Source organism: Lepidochelys kempii, chromosome 2 (genome assembly GCF_965140285.1).
Source record: "Lepidochelys kempii isolate rLepKem1 chromosome 2, rLepKem1.hap1, whole genome shotgun sequence".
In the NCBI taxonomy this organism is placed as follows: Eukaryota; Metazoa; Chordata; order Testudines; family Cheloniidae; genus Lepidochelys; species Lepidochelys kempii.
This window is the reverse complement of record NC_136381.1, coordinates 43,479,378-43,499,172: the sequence shown is the minus strand read 5'-3', so window position 1 is coordinate 43,499,172 and position 19,795 is coordinate 43,479,378. Positions and strand designations below refer to the sequence as shown.

The window sequence follows — 19,795 nt, the reverse complement described above, 5'->3', positions numbered from 1 at the left end:
GGAGGGAGGCTACATAGCCAGACAATCCTGCTGTCAGGGTGCCAATGTCTGAGATGATGGGGCGTCCAGGATTTCCAGGTTTATGGATCTTGGGTAGCAGATAGAATGCCCCAGGTCGGAGTTCCAGGGGTGGGTCTGTGCAGATTTGTTCTTGTGCTTTTTCAGGGAGTTTCTTGAGCAAATGCTGTAGTTTCTTTTGGTAACCCTCACTCGGATCAGAGGGTAACGGCTTGTAGAAAGTGGTATTGGAGAGCTGCCTAGCAGCCTCTTGTTCATATTCCGACTTATTCATGATGACGACAGCACCTCCTTTGTCAGTCTTTTTGATTATGATGTCAGAGTTGTTTCTGAGGCTGTGGATACAGTATATTTTCTTTCAGAGTAGCAGCCGTGTTAGTCTGTATTCGCAAAAAGAAAAGGAGTACTTGTGGTACCTTAGAGACTAACAAATTTATTTGAGCTCTAAGGTGCCACAAGTACTCCTTTTCTTTTTGAGTATATTTTCTTGTATCTGCCTACCAAGGATTTTAGAAAAGATATCAGATTAAAAGGGGATAATCATGCACACCCAAGCTATTTTAGGTATTTTTAAATGCCTATCACTAATAATACTTAGCTATAACAGTAGAGTGGTTAAACACCTTTTTTATTATTTTACCCTTTTTGGAGAAAACAGGTGTACTATTTGTGTATGTATACATGCACACACCTTCCTCTGCAGTCATTTGCTGACAATATGGGGGGGGGAAGAGTATCATAAAAGGTAAAAAGGCATGAGAATGTGAATTTAAGAAGGTCAAAGTTTGGGTTATTTGCTTTAATTTCAAATCCTTGCTTTTATAGATTTAATATTTTAAATTAGAACAATTGCATTGATACCGGTAGAACAAGCATCTGCCTATAGCAGTAAAATGCTTAGAGCAGCAAAATATTTAGTATCAAGCCAGCCAGAATCCAGTTCCTATAATTAAAACATGTTTCTGCTGCACTCTCTTCTTCTCTTAGTGCTCCCTCACTACATAACACAGAATGTGCAATGAAAGGCTCCTTTTCTTTTTATTACTGCTGCTAAGAATAATCACACTGAGCCATGAAACAGCAGCCTTGCTGGATTGTTAAATCAATCAAAGGCCACCCACTAACTGGCAACTGATGGAACAAGCATCAGAACACTAGGGGTGGGGTGAATAAAGTTTCTTTGAAGGCACTAAAGGTAAACCTTCAAGATTGTTTCTACAGTAAAGCCTCTATCTGAGGTTGGACCGGAACATATTTCTAATCTTCATATAGCTCAGGAGCAACGCCCTTGCTTTAGCATCTTTTAGTTAAAGATTTGTCAGTTTTAGTGACTACTCTGTGTATGGGGGGGGGAAAGGGGGGAAGGAGGTTGGTTTTTTTTCCACAATTGCTTTTGATCATTATACTCCTTGTGAAATCATATTTGCCTTGTATTTTAAAGAATTTAATAGTACCCTTTGCTAAATGTATCAGACCACAAGCTGCCCTGCTAGGGTATTCTGATGTACAAAAGAAGTAATAAAATTTACATACAGATTATTTCATATAAAGGGACATTTCAGTTTCTTGTAATTGCAAATGTATTTATTACTAACATTTAAATATCACAATAACATTTCATGGTGCTTTACAGGAACTTTAATACATGGGGTGAAATCAGAATCAATGGGAGTCTTGCTTTAGACTTATGTGGGACCCAGATTTCACCCTGGTTCCTGAGGCCCAATTTAAAGTTACTTTCATTTTTGCTGAATTTAGAGAAGACAGAAGAATTGAAAATAAAACAAACACTGTGAGTCCCACATAGCAAGCAAATGAGATTTCTGATACCAAGCAGAGATGGCATAACTGGGTTGGTCCCAGGATAAGAATGAGACAAGGTGAGTGAGAAAACATCTTCTATTAGTGGAAGAGACAGAGACAAGCTTTTGTCAATAAGTTGGTCCAATAAAAGATATTTTCTCACCGACCTTGTCTCTGTCAAGCAGAGATTGAGCCAGAGCAAAACTGGAAGTCAACAAGGAAAAGAAAGGTAAAATAAAGAGGCGTCCTTGTGGCACCTTAGAGACTAACAAATTTATTTGGGCATAAGCTTTTGTGGGCTAAAACCCACCCACGAAAGCTTATGCCCAAATAAATGTGTTAGTCTCTAAGGTGCCACAAGGACTCCTCATTGTTTTTGCTGATACAGACTAACAAGGCTACCACTCTGAAACAAGGTAAAATAAGTGCAAAGAGGGATTTGGGAGAACAAAGATGCTTAGAACGGATAAGAGATTTCATTCATGTTGTGGGGACCAGCATGACAATAGGCACACAAGTGAGATAACAAAGGGAGCCACAAAATGATGTGTTGAGCAGAGAGCAATGGGGAGGATGCGATATAGATGGGGAAGAGGAAGGAATGAGGAATATGAGCTTCATATGGAAAGAGACCATAGGGAAGCCAGTGATGGTGTTTTTAATAGGACTCAAATTGTGCATTAACCAGCCCATGTTCTTCTTCTCCCTTCTACTGTTTGTCAGAAACACTTAAGTCTTGTCATAACATGAGATTGTAAGCACTCAGGACAGTGATCATATCTTTCTGTATACATCTACTATGCCTAGAACAATAGAGACCAAATCCTGATTGAAAGCTCTAGGCACTACTGCAAACTAATCTGAAGAAATGAGAAATGTGGCCGGAGTGGCAAGCAAGGAAGATTATTCTAGCTGCTGAATGTTACTGTCACCATCTGTCAATCAAGGAGAAAGGTACAATAGAATAAGCAAGATTAAACAATGGAGTGAAGCAGGGTTTTATCCAAAGAGTCAGAAAACATTTCTCTGATCCCATAGAGAATTCGGGGGTAAAAAAACATTGTTTATATTATGAATGTGCAACTTTGTGCCATACTAACCCAATACCACTTAAGTGCATAATAAGATACAATAACTCCTTTACATATTTTTACAAAAATTAAGATCAAGATTCACCAGAAATATAGAACCCCAGAAGTGCATAAAAGACTGAAACAGCTCCAAAAAACTATTCCTATAACACTTGTTAATTACAAATATGTAGATCTTTAATTTGGCCCTGGAGATCATAACTCATTTGCTGAAAGAACCTGCTTTTCTACCCAGTTTTCCTGCTGAGCTGAGCAGGAAAAGGAAATGAACCCATTTTAAAAAAGTTAAAATACAGCAACTAGGAAAATTGTAGATGCAGTAGTAGGACTTTTTTGAGTACAGTAACAATTCAAAAATATTTAAAGTTGAGAGTCAACTGATTTTATCTTTCAAAATTGAACAAACTAAGTGTGCTGTGAAGGGCAAAGGCAGTAAGGAGTAAATCAGGTTAATTTTTTTTTTTAAAGTGTACCTTAGTTGAGCAAAGCATATTTAAAGAAATTTAGGAAACAGTTTATTTCAGTTTCTACTTTTATCTTTGCACTACATAGTAAACAATGAAATTGTTCTCAAATAAGTATCACTTTCAGGTTGTTATGCATAGGACAGTACAGCAATGTTTGAACTGCAAAGTAATGTCTTGTGGGGTTTATTAAAATAAACTAGAAAGATTATAAAAATGTCAATTGGTCTTACACTACTTAAGTCTTGTTTTCCAGAACCAAAATGATAGACCAAATTTGATATTTGTGAAAATAGTGATGCAAGCTCTATTTTGAATAAGAATTTTCTTAAGACATATATGGAGGGGAGTGTTAAAAGGTTATCAGCCTGCGTTTAGTAGGTTCATGTTACTAGTGGTAGAAGCATTGGAGAGAGTTTTGAAAATCATCCAAAATGAGTGCCAAAATCCCTTTACACAACACCATCACATACACTGTACACAATGCTTAACTCAATGGATCCCTTTTCCCATCCACAGATATCCCAGTCCTGCACAAAGGAAAGAGTAAAGGTTATTTTAAAAGCAATTTAGAAAGCTTAAAAACCAGCTAGTCAATGAAGTTTACTAGTATCTTCTCCATGTCTCATTTCAATTGCAAGTTTATTGAAACTTATTATTCTAGTAAAACCCTTAGAATAAGTGTCTTAGTTCTGTCACTGACTACAAAGAACACTTGTAAAGTTAACTGTTCTCATTAATATACACAGATCTGTATTTAGGTTTTGGAGGGAAAAATGTAGAATCTCTGTGCATAAATTGCAGTAATGGAAAATCATAGGTAAAATCAGTATGGGAATATTTTAGTTGGCCTTTATTTTATACAATCACATATTTAACCAAAGTTGCATAAATACTGACACTACATCAGCCAGGTTAAGTAATGTAACAGAGTTACTAAATAGGCCCAGGTAATTAAACTGTTCACCCCAGGATTTGAATTAACCATTGGCACAGTGGGTGCAACTCTGGCCCTGGGACTATTGGACAAAAATATGAAAATGAATAGATGTAAAGGCACAATGGCAGGTAGTTACATTTGAAACTCAGATTGTTTTACATCTTAAACTTTGAGTTAAAGAATGAAATAGAAACTTAATTTTAAAATAACTCTTCCACAGTATTTATAACCTAAATATTGCAACATTCTGCTAAAAGCAGAAGAACAAAGGTAATAGCAAGTCTGTTTATTCCTAGCAGTGTAAAATGCAAAAGAGTAAACAGCATAAATTATTAAATATAGGTTTTAAATTGTTTCAGATATTAGGAATTAGATATCACAATGTTTTTGAAGTCTGCTCTTACCATGTTCCTTTAAGTTATGTGTTTTGTTATGAAAGATCACATTACATGTCTACAAGTCTGCTCACAAATTAGGAAAAAAAGAAAAAGCTGGTAAAAAAAACACAGTACATACTGCTTATTTACAACCACCTTAGGGAAAAAAACCTGAAATCAATACTTCAGCTGAACATTAAACACAATTAGGTACTAAAGATTACGTATATTACTCAATGCTAGCACAACAAAATTATGTCCTGACACAAGTAGTTTATGGATCAAATTTGACCTTCAAAGAGTGAACTGTGCAAGTAACTAACTGCTCAGACACACGTAAACATATTCCATTTTCTTCCAAGTGGGATCATACCTTCAAAGGAGCTGCTTTTACTCCAATGTGCGTAGGGGAGAGGGAAGAGGGAAAATTGTTTTCTAGTGCATGTACAAACCTAATCTTAAAACTCATTTGTTGACTATTTTAAAATTGAATGAGATTACCTAGCAACCTAAAACATTCAGAATGGTGTTTTAAAAACTTAATTAGCACCATCATTTTTTAATAAACATGCTTAAGTCTGTTCCTACTGAGATGTAGGAGCCTACTACACCCTTTCCGTCTCCATATCTCTGTTTAGTTGTATGCTCTTCTTCCCCCGAAAATAAAGAACATGAATAAATAACCAAATTCATCTTCTTTCCTCCCTCTGTGATATACTAGATTGTTAATTTTGTTGTCAAGTATGATTTGACTTATGAATTCCTATGGCAACGTTGAGTCTGCAGGAAAGGATATTCCTTGGCTTAAGAAAGAATGCTGCCGGCGAACAAAGGGGCTCAATTGCATCTCAATGCATTAATAACTGGTGTCCCACTGCATCAGACTATGCAGATTGTTGTTTTGTCTGCAAAATGGAGATCTCTTAACTGAAAGGGAAATATGATGGGTAATGTATGTTTGTAAGACTGTTACCACTGCTTAGCTCATATAAAGAGGTTTACATCCCTCATGTCAATAAGACACAGACCCAAGCTAAAAACAAGACCACATTTATTCAGTACAGACATGTTAAGACAAGTCCTGTAAATCAGGAACACAATTCAAACACTCCGTTACGAAGTGTATATATTTTGACAACAGCCAGCATCTTTTCAATCCAGCCATTGAGGTTTTGTTTTGTTTTTACGGGGGGGGTGGGGGGGAGTTGTTGTTTAGCTACCATCTGTGAACAGTGTATCTCAGTCTTCATTCGCTCACACTTCACAATGATCAGTTCAGCTGCTTTCCAACTTTGAGATTCACATTTAAAACCGCTCTGTAGTCACAATGGGAAAAGTGTAAAAAAAAAAGGAACCCAGGAGGGGAAAGGAAACACGCACCTCTCAGTAAGATATTTTAGACTTATTGCAAATGGCTCCTGAGACCACCAGAGACGGACAAATCTACTCCCGTGTAGCGAGACAGACTCCAAGCCTGGAGCGCGCTGGCAGTGGGAATAGCAGGGCAGGGATGTGAAGACACAAACAGCCTTCTCTCTTGTCCATCCTCCAGAAAAAGAGCCCCCGAGTGCCGGAGCAGCGGCAGTGGTATTAGCAGGAAGGACGGGGACTGGTGGGGTTCTTAGAGAACTTGCTGTAAGATGACCCTGTTTCTGAGAATCCCACTGGTAGGAGGAGCTCTTTGGAGGCGGGGGGGGAGAGGGGGAGGGGGAGAGCACAACAACAACTCGGATCGGGCAACGTGCACGTCCTCAGGAGACTCCTAGCGATTACAAAACACAGGGCTCGCCCTCAGTACAATCAAAACAAGCTAAGATAGGGTTACTATCTCCAACCGGCTGGTGACAACACCACCACCGTGCGCGCGCTGTGTGGATGCGCCTTTCGGTGACCTTGGGGCAGAGGAATATAGGAGCCAACAAATTGTAAACCCGCTCCACCCAAACCTACCTCCCCGCCGCCCCACACGCCTACCCCTCTCCCTGCCGCATCTCCCGCTCCCCTCCGTGACGCTAAGACTGGGGACCCCTTCCTCCAAAACAATGGCAGAGCGGGACTGGCCCAGCGGGGTGGTCCCTTCCCCCGTCCCGACACACAGCAGCGAGTTGAGGGGGGGTCTGCATCTCCGCGGAGCGGGGCAGGCTCGGTGAAGGTGGGGGGCTCCCTGCTTCCCGCACCCCCATCAGCGACCACTACAGAGACTTACAGCGCCTCGGAGCTAGCACCACGTTTTATACAGAATAGCTGGACCCCGGCCACGGGGCCTCACTGTCAGTAAAGAGTCTGCTTCAAGTACAGGGGAGGGGGCGCCCCCGAGATAGATCCGCCGATAGCTGGCCCCTCCCCCATGCAATGTCCCGATTCCGGCGCGGGGCTCGCTGCCACAGGCTCTCCACAACCCGCGGGGCTATTGCAGAGGCTGCAGGGCTGCTGCTTCTCCCTCCCCGCTGCCGCCGGTGGTGGCTGTGGCCACGGCCGCCGCCGCCAGCTGCAGGCGCCTGACTGCCTCCTTGATGAGGTTCCCGGAGAGGATAAGCTGCTGCAGGAGCCGGTGCGGATCCTCCTCTTCGCCGGGCGCTTCCCCCGGCCCCGGCCGCTTCCTCCTGTGGGCGGCGCTCCGCAGCCAGCCCCGGCCGCACAGCTGCTTGGCCACCCGCTGGCTATTCTTCCCCGGGCGCTGGGGCTCCGCGGGCTGGTGCGGCTGCGGGGGGGCCGGGCCCCGCGGGACCAGGAGGCCGCCGCCACGGGGGGAGTAGGGCGCGGCGCGGCCCCGGGCGGCGGTGGGCGGCGGGTGCTTGGGGCCGCGGGGGGCCGGTGCCCGCTGGGCGCTTAACTGCAGCACCTCGCCCAGCTTGGCCACCAGCGCGTCCACCTCCTTGGAGCCCGCCTGCCCCACGGCGACCGAGCGCTCCAGCAGCAGAAAGCGCTCCCCGGGCCGGCAGGGCATCTCGGCCGGCTCCGCGCGCCGCACCGGTGCAAACCCGACTCGCAGCAGCCCGCTGCTGGGCTTGGTTTGTAAACAATGGGTGACGCGAAAGCCAGGGCACGTCCCACGGCGCTGAGCGGGGGGAGCGGACGAGACCACAGCGGGGCACGGGGGCCGGCGCGCACGCACAAAGCCGCCGCGGGTGAGCCCCCGCGCCCTCTTCGGGTTCTCCCAGCAGTCGCCTGTTCAGAGGGCGGCGAGAGGCGGTGGGTGAGGGTGAGTCCGCCCTCCTCTCCCGATCCGCCCCCCCGCTTCGCCGTACATGGGCCCGTCCGCTTTCAAACCCCGCACCCAGAGGGATGGGGACCGGCCTCTCTGACCGGTAGGAGGAGCGTGAGGGGCGGGGCGCGAAAGAGTGAGGAGGGAGTTGGGAGCTGGCGCGGGGCGGGGCGGGGAAGAGCCGTGGTGCGGGCTCTGGGTTAGGGCTGGGGATGAGGAGGTTGGGGTGTAGGAGGGTGCTCTGGGCTGGGACCCAGGGGTTCCGAGGGCAGGAGGGGGATCAGGGCTGGGGGAGGGGATTGGGCTGCAGGAAGGGGTGCAGGCTCTGGGGTGAGGCGGCAGAGTTTCGGGTGCAGGAAGGTGTTCTGGCCTGGGATCGAGGGGTTCAGAGGGCAGGAGGGGGGTCAGGGTTGGGGCATGGGGAAGAGGCTCAGGGGTGCAGGCTCCGGGCAGCACTTACGTCAAGCGGCTCCCGGAAGCAGCGGCATGTCCCTTCTCCGGCTCCTATGCAGAGGTGCGGCCAGGCGGTTCTGCATGCTGCCCCGTCCGCAGGCGCCGCCCCTGCAGCTCCCATTGGAGTGCTGGAGGGGGGCATTGGAGCGCGTAGGAGCCGGAAGACGGCCATGCCGCTGCTTCTGGGAGCCACATGGAGCGCGCCCTGATCCTGTTCCCTGGCTGCAGCGCTGGAGCAGGGCAAGCCCCAGACCCCACCCCCAGCGGAAGCTCAAGGGCCAGCTTAAAATGGCTGGCAGGCTGAATGCGGCACCTGGGCCATAGTTTGCCCACCCCTGCTCTATATAGTTACAATTTGTAGATTTTTCATGCACATGGATTCCTATTGTTCTTGGCCATAAGGAAAAGTTTCATTATGTTTTAAATTTCACTTTGCTCATGCTGTTAGAATAGCTGTCTGTCACTTAGATCTTATAGTGCCAAGCACAGCAATGCCTAAATACCTTTAAAAATCTGTGCCTTTTCTTCAAAATTAAAGTGGCCTTAATTCAGTTTAGTTTAATTTACTTTGAAAGTGAATTGGCTAAATCAAAGTGAGGACACTTCAGTTCTGAATGAGAGCATCTACAATGGAGTTTAATGCAATTTAACTAATCCACTTCAAATTCACACCCAATTTGATTTAAACATTCCTGAGGGTCCCCATGAGCATTATGTAAAATGTCTACACATCACCTGGGTGCCTGCCTCCCATCCTGGATCCACAGACTCATGTCAGTGGGGCTTGCAATAGTGCTCTAAAAATAGCTGCATAGACTTGTGGCTCAGGCTCTGAAGCCCACCCTCATGCCTTAGGTTTCAGAGCCCAAGCTGCAACATCTATGCAGCTATTTTTAGATCACTAGTGCAAGACCCATTAACATAAGTCTGTGGCACGAGACTGGGAGGCTCACTCCCAGATACAGTATAGACCTACCCAGAGGAAGTCTATACCACAGCTGGGAATTTAACCCAAGTTTCCTGAGGCCAAGCATAGTGTCTCAACCACAACACTAACCTTCTCCATGGCACAGATAAAGAACAGGGTTTTTTTTAAACAAGGTATCTGATGCTAGTAAGAACATCTGTCTACACTACAGAATCCACCATTGTCATCAGTGGAAATGAATTCTGAGACATTGTTTTCTCTTGTAGATAAGGCCTTATCAGGTTCCCATAATAACATTAAGCAAATTAACACAATACGCAAGATGGGGAGAGTATCTTCCAAAAATAAACGTAAGGACTAAGGGTGAACAGAAACCTATCAATAACGCAGCTGTGCATGCAAAATCTTTGACAAGTTACAACATGATAGTTAAAAAGATTTTCCTAACAGATAAGCTGACAGTGGACTTGGCTGATGGGTGGATGCTTTTTTTGCCCTGACACTGACAAATTTCTCTGGTGTTGTCTGTCCCAGTTCAGAGGTTATCAGAAATTACCACTACTAGTGGTCATCCAAGCCATTCTATTAAAAAGATGTCATACCTGCAAACAGCAGTTGCCTCCTGGCTTTATATTTATTACTATTCCTCATGTCTGTTTCCCTTCCTTTTAGAACTGGAGCTTTTATTTATGTATATCTGTTTAAATTTTGAAACAACAGCTTTTTCTTATATTTTAATTTGTTTCTATTATTTAACTTAATTTCCAGAGCCCTCTGGCTGGGGTTGGAGTATGGGTGTTTTATATGAAAATAATAATTTTATTAATTATGTGGCAAGCTCTAAATTTTGCCTTTTAGTCTATCATAATTATGCAGGCTAATGATCTGTCAGTTCTCAGGGACACATTTCATGTCAGAGTATAAAGGCCAATCACATGCCTTACCTTCTTTGTTGATCCTAAAGAAGCAAGCATAGGTTGTGATTTCTGATCTTTACACCCAGTTAGTGCAAACAACAAAAAGTCAAGCCCCTTTGAAGCCCCTGTAAACCTATGTAATCTCAGGTATAGAAGTGGGAGCCCTTTTATCACGCATGTGGACATGCATGCTTGTGTGTACACACACACGAAACTATCGTGAAAAATAATAACTCATCATAAGGCAACTGAGTAATTATACTTGAAATTTCCAAAGCCATAGATCATCTAGTTACAATAATTATACAAGGCTTTGAAAATATAGAGAGCCATTTAATTTTTTTCTGTATTAAAAATAAATTGACATCTTTTCGTGCCAATTTTCTCATGTTTCAGAAGCTTTGTCATATGTACTGCACTTAGTTATTATATATAATGCTCCTCTTCTTAACAATAGATGTCAAATAATGATGCTTGTGCAAACTAAACTCATGTCCTACACATGCTTTATGTTGTGCATTTCAGAATGAGTAGAGGCCAGAATACCAGAACAAGAATAAGATGCGTTTAGATTTTCTAACAATTGTTTTACTAACCTGCATCCATAATAGAATTCTAAAAACAAAAAACTTTGCTTTAAAAAACTACTAAGATTGTTAAATGACTTCCATGTGTTTGCCTATCACAAAACTTACAAAATCCAAGCACATTCAAGCAAGGAAATGAATAGTTAAGGACATCACAGGTTTTATACAGCTCAGAAATATAAGTATAAATACATTGTCCAAAAGTTTAAACAGTGATTTTGGATGCTCAACTTGAGACACCTCAAAGAGACCTTATTGGGCACCCAAAAATTGAGGTACTCAGAAACATTAGTTACTTTCGAAAATGTAGGCTTTTACTCTTAAATACAAAAGCATATTTCATCACAACATCATAATCTGCTCATATCCAGGGATTTTGTTTCTTTGAAGTATTGTTTTGTTAACTTGATTTTGGTATTTAAAGAATTGTAACAGGGTCAGCTGTCTCCTGAGCAGCCCCTTGTGACCAAAGGTCACTCTGTAGCAACCTGCCTCTGTTTCCTCCTCTTCAGGACTCCTTAGACTCCACACACTTGTTTCTGTGGTCAAAGTAACCCTCCTTGGGGTCAGGGTTTATTCACAGAAAATAAAACTCAAAATCCTAAATGAAGGTCTAACAAACATCTCTTTTCTTACTCCCAGTCCTTTCTGCCTGGAGAGCTCTGCAGTCTTTCCCTGGCTTGCTCAGGGTCTCCTGCTCTAGCAAGCTACTCCCTACCTTTCCTAGCTCTAGTCTTGGGCCAGGTCTACACTAAAAAGTTTGGTCGACTCAACTACGTTGCTCGGGGGTGTGAAAAATCCATCCCCTGAGTGACATAGTTAAGATGACTAGTCCCCACCCCTGGCAACCTGGCTATGCCTCTGGAGAGGGTGAGGGGGTGGATTAACTACAGTGATGAGAGAACCCTCCTGTCACTATAGTGAACATCTACACTGATGCAGTACACTGGTATAGCTGCAGCTGTAGTAGTTTAAGTATAGACTTCGTGTTTGTTCCAAATCCCAGGACACTGCTGGAGTCTGCTCTCACTGAGCATCAGCCCAGTGCAGCTTCCAGGTGTTCTTTATGGGAGAAAGCACCTAATCCCACTCAGCTGTGCCTTTTTCAGTTACCAGGGTTGGCTAGCCCCAGGCCCTCCATCTCTTCAAGGGCAAGCCACCCTTCTACAGGGGTACAGTACTGTTAATTGGAAGGGCAACCAGTTATCAATTTATCAGTTGATAGTAGATTTTTTTATTTTTGGTAAAAGTATTTTAATTGCTGGTTGCTGAGAATGTTGTATGTATGTAGTATATATGTATATGTTATATGTATGTATGCTTCTTCAGACACCTCCAGCGTATGGCTTGTGTGTCAGTTGGTTTCCCCACAAAACTACCCCCTCTTTGACAAAGAGTCCCTTTTTAAACCGCTATAGTTCTTTTGATCTTCATGTGTTTCCAGGTCTTTTGCTGTCCTGGCATTGTCTCTTAACAATCCTTAAGGGTTCACAGAGAAGTGGCTTATTTTGAGTGATTCTTTGCCCTTTCTGCTTGTTTTCCTTACAGCCCCCCGATTAAACCAACCAATATACTCATACATTAAAAATCCCTATAACCAGCTCAACATACAGTAATAATAAATTACAGAGACGTTTCACTTCCGTCACTGCAACCAGGTCTTTCTCTATGTTTTGAGTAGAGCTAATCTCACTGTTAGCATGTAATAATAAGTCTTTTAGCTTCAGAGGAATTGTCTTTTCTGTGCTTTTACAGCACCCTGCACTGAATGGGGCCTTTGGGCACTATCATAATATAAATATTTATGACTAATAGCAAGTAGATCATGGTACTTATCCTCTTCAGGGATGCATAATCTCTGGACTGTTGGCAACTGAGCTTCTGCAGCATACTGACTGAAACACTGCTCAGCTGTGTCCTGTGTAGAGGTCTGCAGTGCTATGGGAACCAGAATCAGTTCCAGTTCTTCCTATTGCACTCTCACTATGGCTATAAATAAATGTACTCTCTCTTGGAGAGATCAATTCTTTTGGAATAATCCTGTATCCTGTTCCTTCTTGTTAGTGTCATTAAAATTAAGAGCAACAAAATAAAAAATAAAACTCATCACCACTGATAAAACGATCTCACTATTTTATAGTTGAACAGCATCTTTTCTCTTCCTCTGAAGGATCCACTCAGTAACCTCTCTTTCCATCAGGAAGGGGTAGTCAACTGCTGTTCCCAACTGCCACAGAACACTGATGCCAACATTTCATTCTTTTTTCCTGTTAAAAGGACATGATTATTGCAATGGAGGTGGCTCCACAATTAAGGCTCAGCTGAGTTTTTCTGTTAAAGCAGAGATTCAATTTTTGTTTTGTCAAAAAACAAAACAAAAAAACCAACCTCACAGCACATCTTCCCCAGACTTACAGCAGTTACTCTTTGAGGACAGAATTAGTTTTCTAAGAATTTACAAGTAATCCATTAATTTATGTATTTATTTTGTGGTAGCTTTAATACGGGCCCTTGCTAAATTGTTGTACAAGCACATACAGTTCCTGCCTCCACTGTCTGTCTTCATTGCAGAGGTAACTGGATTGAGCCTATCTCAAAGAAGAGGTACCAATCTGCAAAATAACACTCAGCTTGCTGCCTGCACATTGGTGCTGTACTCACTTGCACATGCTGCTAAGACTTCTGGGGGCCCATTCCATGGTTCTTAGTGCTGCAATAAACTGAGCCACTGTGATTTATTTCCCACTGAACTGTGGGAAAATTTGTCTGGGGGCGGAATTCTGTAATGACATTGCAGGACTAATAACACTTAAGTGCTTCTACCTGGGTCCACACTACAGAGTGGTCTTGTGAGCAGGTGATGTATTTTGCTCACTCAGGTTTTAGCCTATAATCCTTCTTGCGCCAACTAACAAGAATTAAAGGCACCATCACACTCTAGTTAAGGGTTTTTGTATATGGATTGGACTCAAGTTACGGACAACACTTGAATTATAACTCGTTAACTTTGCAGTGAAGACACACCCAAAGAGTTGACAATCTAAGGCCCTCTTTGCAAAATGTAGTCAAAACTTATTAAAAAATACATCTGTTAACACAGTTCTATATCCACAATGCAGAGGACCCTAAAGGTTAACGCATATAATGCAATTTGTTCAACACAAAAACTCCTAGCTTCAGTTAATGAACCAATTAAATTGAACATTTAATATTATTAGCCTTCATTATAAACGTCCTCTGAAAGCATACACTAAATCACATCTTCAATGGCTAAGTCATCACTTAAGTTATGTATGATCAGCAGCATCAGTCCCTATATTTCAGAAGTTTTTCTTATTTGCACTTCTCACAAATTTATCTGCACAATCAGTGTTAAAACAGGTCTTTTTAAAGTTAGGTTTTAACTGAATGCTGCACTTTGGGAGGAAAACTCCTCCACCAATTTAACCAGTATTTTGTTTGTTGTCCCACCATGGTGTTTACAACTTTCACTTACCATGTAGTTTATTATATTCTTAAGTGGGGCTTAGTTGTGGTAGTACCAGGCCCTGCAGATAAACTTCCTGTAAACAAACACAATGCCTTTGGGAGTGGAGGGGGCCAGAGTGGAGTCCCAGACAGGCTGGCAGAGGGTTTGACCTTTGTGTTACCTGCAATCATCCTTGACGTGAGTGTAGTGCAAAGCAAAAATCAACCTAAGTGTAGTGTAAAGCAAAAATTTAAGAAACAATAGGAACAATCCCTACAGCAATTCCACATTTGTGATTATTCTCTCTCTCCCAACCATCCCTCCCTCTGTTCATATTTATGCAGATTTTTATTGCATGTGGGTGTTGCTCAGTCTGGCACAGCAATTGGTGGTACACTTGAAAAGGAATTGCATTATGAAAAATAAAATGTTAATGGTGGTGGTGATGAAGATTTTGCTTGCTATGGGGATTCCACTATTCACTCTTATTATCACATCATTCAACTACTGAAGTCTCCATTCTGTGCTCATTGATGTAGCTGCAGCTGAATGAGGTGAAATATTACATTGAAGACTGCTTTTCTTGAAGTGAACTTAAACTGCTCTTACATAAAATCATCCTGGTATGAAAGAACTATGTGACCACAAAAACCCTGAGGAAAAACTCTTCTAAGGCATCAAAAACAGAAGATGACTGATAATTCCGTCTCTCTTAACAGCAAAACCTTTAACAATAGCAAACTGAAGTGAATGATCACTTGAATATTTTCTATTCCAAAATACCTCAACTTTGAGAGTGTTTCAGGGTAGTTTTTATTACTCATGAGTAATTCTTATTTGAAGAAGTTGGTCAGTATTAGAAGAACCTGCCACTAGCATACCACCCAGGGTCTGATTGGGTCATACTCCTGGAATCATCTAGGAACCAACTAGTGCCTGAAGTTCCCCTGTGATTATTCATTTTGACAATACATGATGATGGCAGCCAAAACAGTAGCTTCTGTTTTTACTGTAGAAAATATTGTGATGGGGACCCAATTAATACAGAATTAACCCTGGCGTGGCTAAACATGACTATGATTATTTTATTTATTTAATGTTTGTAGATGGCACCCTAGTTGGCATGGTTCCTTGTTGCAGTGTAGACTGGAACTGTAAACATGTTCATCCACAAATACAGTAAAAACACAATTGTTATTATTTAACATTTGTATAAAGTTCCTTTGCAAAACTGAGCCATGCACAACTTTTTCAGGCAGGAATCAAACCATGTTCTGGCCCTTTTCTTAGATCACATTACAATCCTTCAAAATCCAAGGCTTTAATCATCATTTGGGAAGAGTTGAAATTCAATCCCATCTAATACTTGAGACCAAACTATGTTTTAACCATTTCAGAAGCCAGCAATGAGGTAACCAGGTCCTCCAAAATGGTACATAAATGGATCCATAAGTGCTGGTACTAGATTTGAGATAATGTAAAGAAAGACGCATAATAACATGTAATACAGTTAATTTGCAAATCAAAGCATCTTATGTACAAAGAATCGCAAAAGAAGAAGACTATAGGGATATTCCTTTACAGAACTGGGAGTAATGAGTATCGAATAGGTAGAAAAGGAAAACTACATTCAGAGGTGGAATCCAAGGTTTTCTTGTTATTATGGGAACTGTGAAGGAGTCCACTCCTTACAGGTGCTCCTCCTAGTTGCTGGGTCTGGTAATTAGCTCTCACTTCATCTGGCGCCCTCTTCCGTTGGTTGCTTGTGCTGTGGCCCCTCTTCCTCACCATGACTCGGGGTGCTCCCACTTAATAACTCAGCCCTCCGACCAGGTCACTATGTAGTCCCCCCACTTCTGGAATAATAAAGTGGTACTGGACAAGCTGTCCAGATGCTGTCTTGGATAGCCCTCCATTCCACTCCCAGATTCTGCACCACTTCCCAATGGCTGGTAGGGGAACTCGGGCCTGCCCACTACTCCAGGTTCCAGCCCAGGGACTCTCTTGCTGTTTGCCTAGGCGCCTTCTTACCCCACCACTCTATCTCTTGGCCTATCTCTGTGTTTACCCGCGGAACTTCCTCCGCTCCCCTTTTTACCCACATAAACCTGCTCAGGGCTTGTGTGGGATGGACACCCATCACAGTGACACAGTTAGGTCCCTTCCATGCTACAGATTTTTACTGTGTGGTAGGCTTAGTTGTATTTGTTGTGTAGATGAAGCTAAAAGAAAGCAAATGTGTTTAATCCAAAATAAGTGTCCACATACAGATTTACACCAGAATAACTAAAGATTATTACAACTGATTTAGTTATTTGGCTCCAAACTGTACACATGCCCATTTTTTTTTAAAAAAAGCTTGGCTTCTGATGTAATCACAGGACTTGAGGAGTTGGTAGTGGAGGTATGGGTCTCTTCTGGCCAACAGATCTCTGTTACGATCACTATTAGGGAATAGCAGTTATGATGGCTGTCTCGGGGTGGAGAACCTTGACCAAATATTTTGAAATGTAAAACAAGGATGTGGAAAGGTTCAGATAAATTCTTACTTTTTAATTAACCAGTTCTTCTAGGCTTAGCAGTTTTGAATTGTATGGCTCATATTGGGTGTATTGAGAGACCACTGGTTACCAGGACTGTGAAATATGGGTAACACCAAAACTGTTATATGAAGGACACCAAGACTATTAGAAAAACTACGGAAAGGAAGAGAAAGTTTCCCATATACAATGTATGTATTTCCTAGTTGTTGTAATGTGATAAAAAAACAGAAATGATACTGTTTGCCCTCTGTACTGATTTTATATATATATTGCTGCCTGGAGCTGCTGTTGGGAGCAATAAAAAAGGCCGCTGTAATGCGAGGCTGTCTGTCTTCAACTAAAATCAGGAGTTGCAGTTATATAATTATCTGAAATGAGATGTTGAAAAACTGCAGCTGTCTCATACATACTCTGCAACATTACTGAGTCTCAAGCACACTTTCATAGCCATGCATATATACACAGGTTTCCTATACGTCATTTAAGACACACTGCATTTTATAGCATGGTTTGTGTAATTGTATCGCTTTGCTTTACTGTATAAATTCATATATAACAATCCATAAATAAATAACATTTTGTGGGTAGGTGAATAATCTAAAACAGCTCACCACCTACTCTTCCAGTACTAACAGGACATACAAAAGAAATTTTACTCTAGCATTGAAAATTCATCTAATACTCTGTTCAGCTTTGAAAAATGTTTCCCACATGTTCATATTTGCCATCTGGATACATTAGCTTTGTTCCATACTAGAATTATAAGAAGGTGCAAATAAACACACAGGATTAAAATAATTTTTAAAAAATGATCCCAAGCAAAGGGAACTGTAAATGGTATAGAGTAATGCAATTTTTATTTACATCTAATGGCACAGATATCCGTTTTTTAAATAGGACAGATGATTTTCATGGGAACACAGTCAATTTAAAAATCACACTTCTCTTTGAAATTTTTTTGCTACTATTGCTACAAGTAAAACTATTATTATTGCTGAAGGAAATTAGAGAAAAATATTTTCTCTATTTTTTTAGTTTGTTTACTTTATGCATATAATAGCATATTATGTATAATCAGTTTCACTATTTATCCAGCACTGTTAGTAGTTAGTCAGTTTTCCCTGTTTCTATGGGTCTTCCATAGAGCAACAGAGGAGAAAAAATATTTGAACAAAATGGGAAAATGTGCCTGTAAACTTACAACAAGGCAGAGAGTATTAGAGGAGGAGTGGCACCCAATACTACTCTAACTATTCTTTTTAATGGACTGGATCTCAAATTGCGGGATCCCTTTTAAGTTTTTAGTTTAAAGTTGAACTGAAAAGATTTTATAACACTACTAAATAAAAATATTCAAGATCCCAAATAAGTCACCAAATACATGAATAGACGTATGTGTGTATTTATATATATAACCAGAGAATGTTTTGACTTCATTTGTTAATGTGTAAAACAATCTGAGATGAAAATGTGCAATTATTAATTACTATTGTTATTTTATTTATTTATTTACCTACCTGCTAATATTTGAGTTCAGGGTTCTGTGTTTCCCTATGCCCAGCTATAGGTGATAGATAGCATCACAAGTAAGTGTAACAATGTAAAGGATGTAGCTTCTTGCTGCTCTGCACTAACTGTTGGTTATGCCATCAGCCATTGCAGGGTAAACACTAAATATGAAACACAGATCTTGGCACATAAAAAGCATTCTCATTAAAGTTTAAAGCATCAGATCATTAAAACTTCATAATTCCCATACTGTAAAAGACTTGAATGTATAGTCATGTAAAACAGAACCAGATCCAAACATTGATTCAGATTTGGAAAGCAATTAATAATCATTCCCCAGAAATGTATGAATGTTCTTTCCAGTTATTTATGTTGCTGTGAGTTAGGCAGGGACATACACAGTAGTCAGAGGCAGTTTGCATTCATCTGCTGTTATGTCACTGGGAGAGGTGCTGTCTTCTGCCTTTAGCAATTCTCTGCATACTCATTGCCCTTTGTAAGATGATCTCAGCCTCACTGGGTCATATTATAATTTATTACTAACAATCCCTCTGTGAGTTCTTTTCTGGTAGTCAGTAGTCAGTTTGGAATCCATTTTCTGCATGCTGATGACTTGTGCTGTTTTCTTGTTTGTTAGTGAGATCATACAGTGAGGACTTTTATCTTTTCAGTGTTTTGTTATTTTAGAAAATCAATTTTCTCAGCAAATTAGATGCCAATTGCTTTCCTATAAATCAGTAAATTCTCCTTAGAAGATACTCGGAAATATTGCATGTAGGGAAGATGGATTTGATGAACTTCTAAGCAAGTTTAATATCCAGGGCATAGTTCTCTGCTGCTTGTGCCTTGCACGTTCATTTATACCCCTCCTAAGTGAATGCAAAACAGTACTAAATCGGAATGTGCAGGGAGCCTTCATTCTGTCACTTCCTAATTTCTGAGTACTGCTTAACTTTCCAACCTTAAAATTCTTTTAAGGTGGTTGGTTTGATTTTTTTTTCATGTAGCTTCAAATTCATCTCCCTTAATTATCTAAAATTGTCAACATGCTTTAAGGGTTTCTCTACGTACACATTTTAACTAGGGCAGAGGTCAGCTGAGTTGCAGCCTGGTTCTGTGGGCTTGTCTTCACTACGGGCTAAATCGACACTGCTGCGATTGATGCAGTGGCATCAATTTAGTGGGTCTGGTGAACCCACTAAGTTGATGGGAGAGCACTCTCCCGTTGATTGCAGTACTGCACTTCAACGAGAGGCAGAAGCTATTTTGATGGGAGAGCATCTCCCACTGACATAGCATGGTGTAGACACCACGTTAAGTTGATGTAAACTACATCGACTTAAGTTATGTAAGTTACAAAACATAAGTTGCGTAACTTACATCGACTTAACCCTCTAGTGTAGACAAGGCCTGTGTGACTCAGTTGTAGGGAGGAGAGACCCAAAGTAAGATATAACTAGAGACAATGGAAAGTTGGAAGGTGTAAATAAA

The 19,795-nt window shown here is 41.6% G+C and overlaps 1 protein-coding gene across 1 annotated transcript; it reads right to left on the bottom strand.

The window, feature by feature from the left end:
• Nucleotides 1-5,727: 5,727 nt before the first annotated feature.
• FRAT2 (FRAT regulator of Wnt signaling pathway 2) lies at nt 5,728-7,962 on the bottom strand. The gene has a single exon (XM_073329364.2). It carries the CDS (start codon nt 7,638-7,640, stop codon nt 7,101-7,103), a length of 540 nt encoding a protein of 179 aa, XP_073185465.1. The 5' UTR covers nt 7,641-7,962; the 3' UTR covers nt 5,728-7,100.
• Between the last annotated feature and the right edge of the window lie 11,833 nt (nt 7,963-19,795).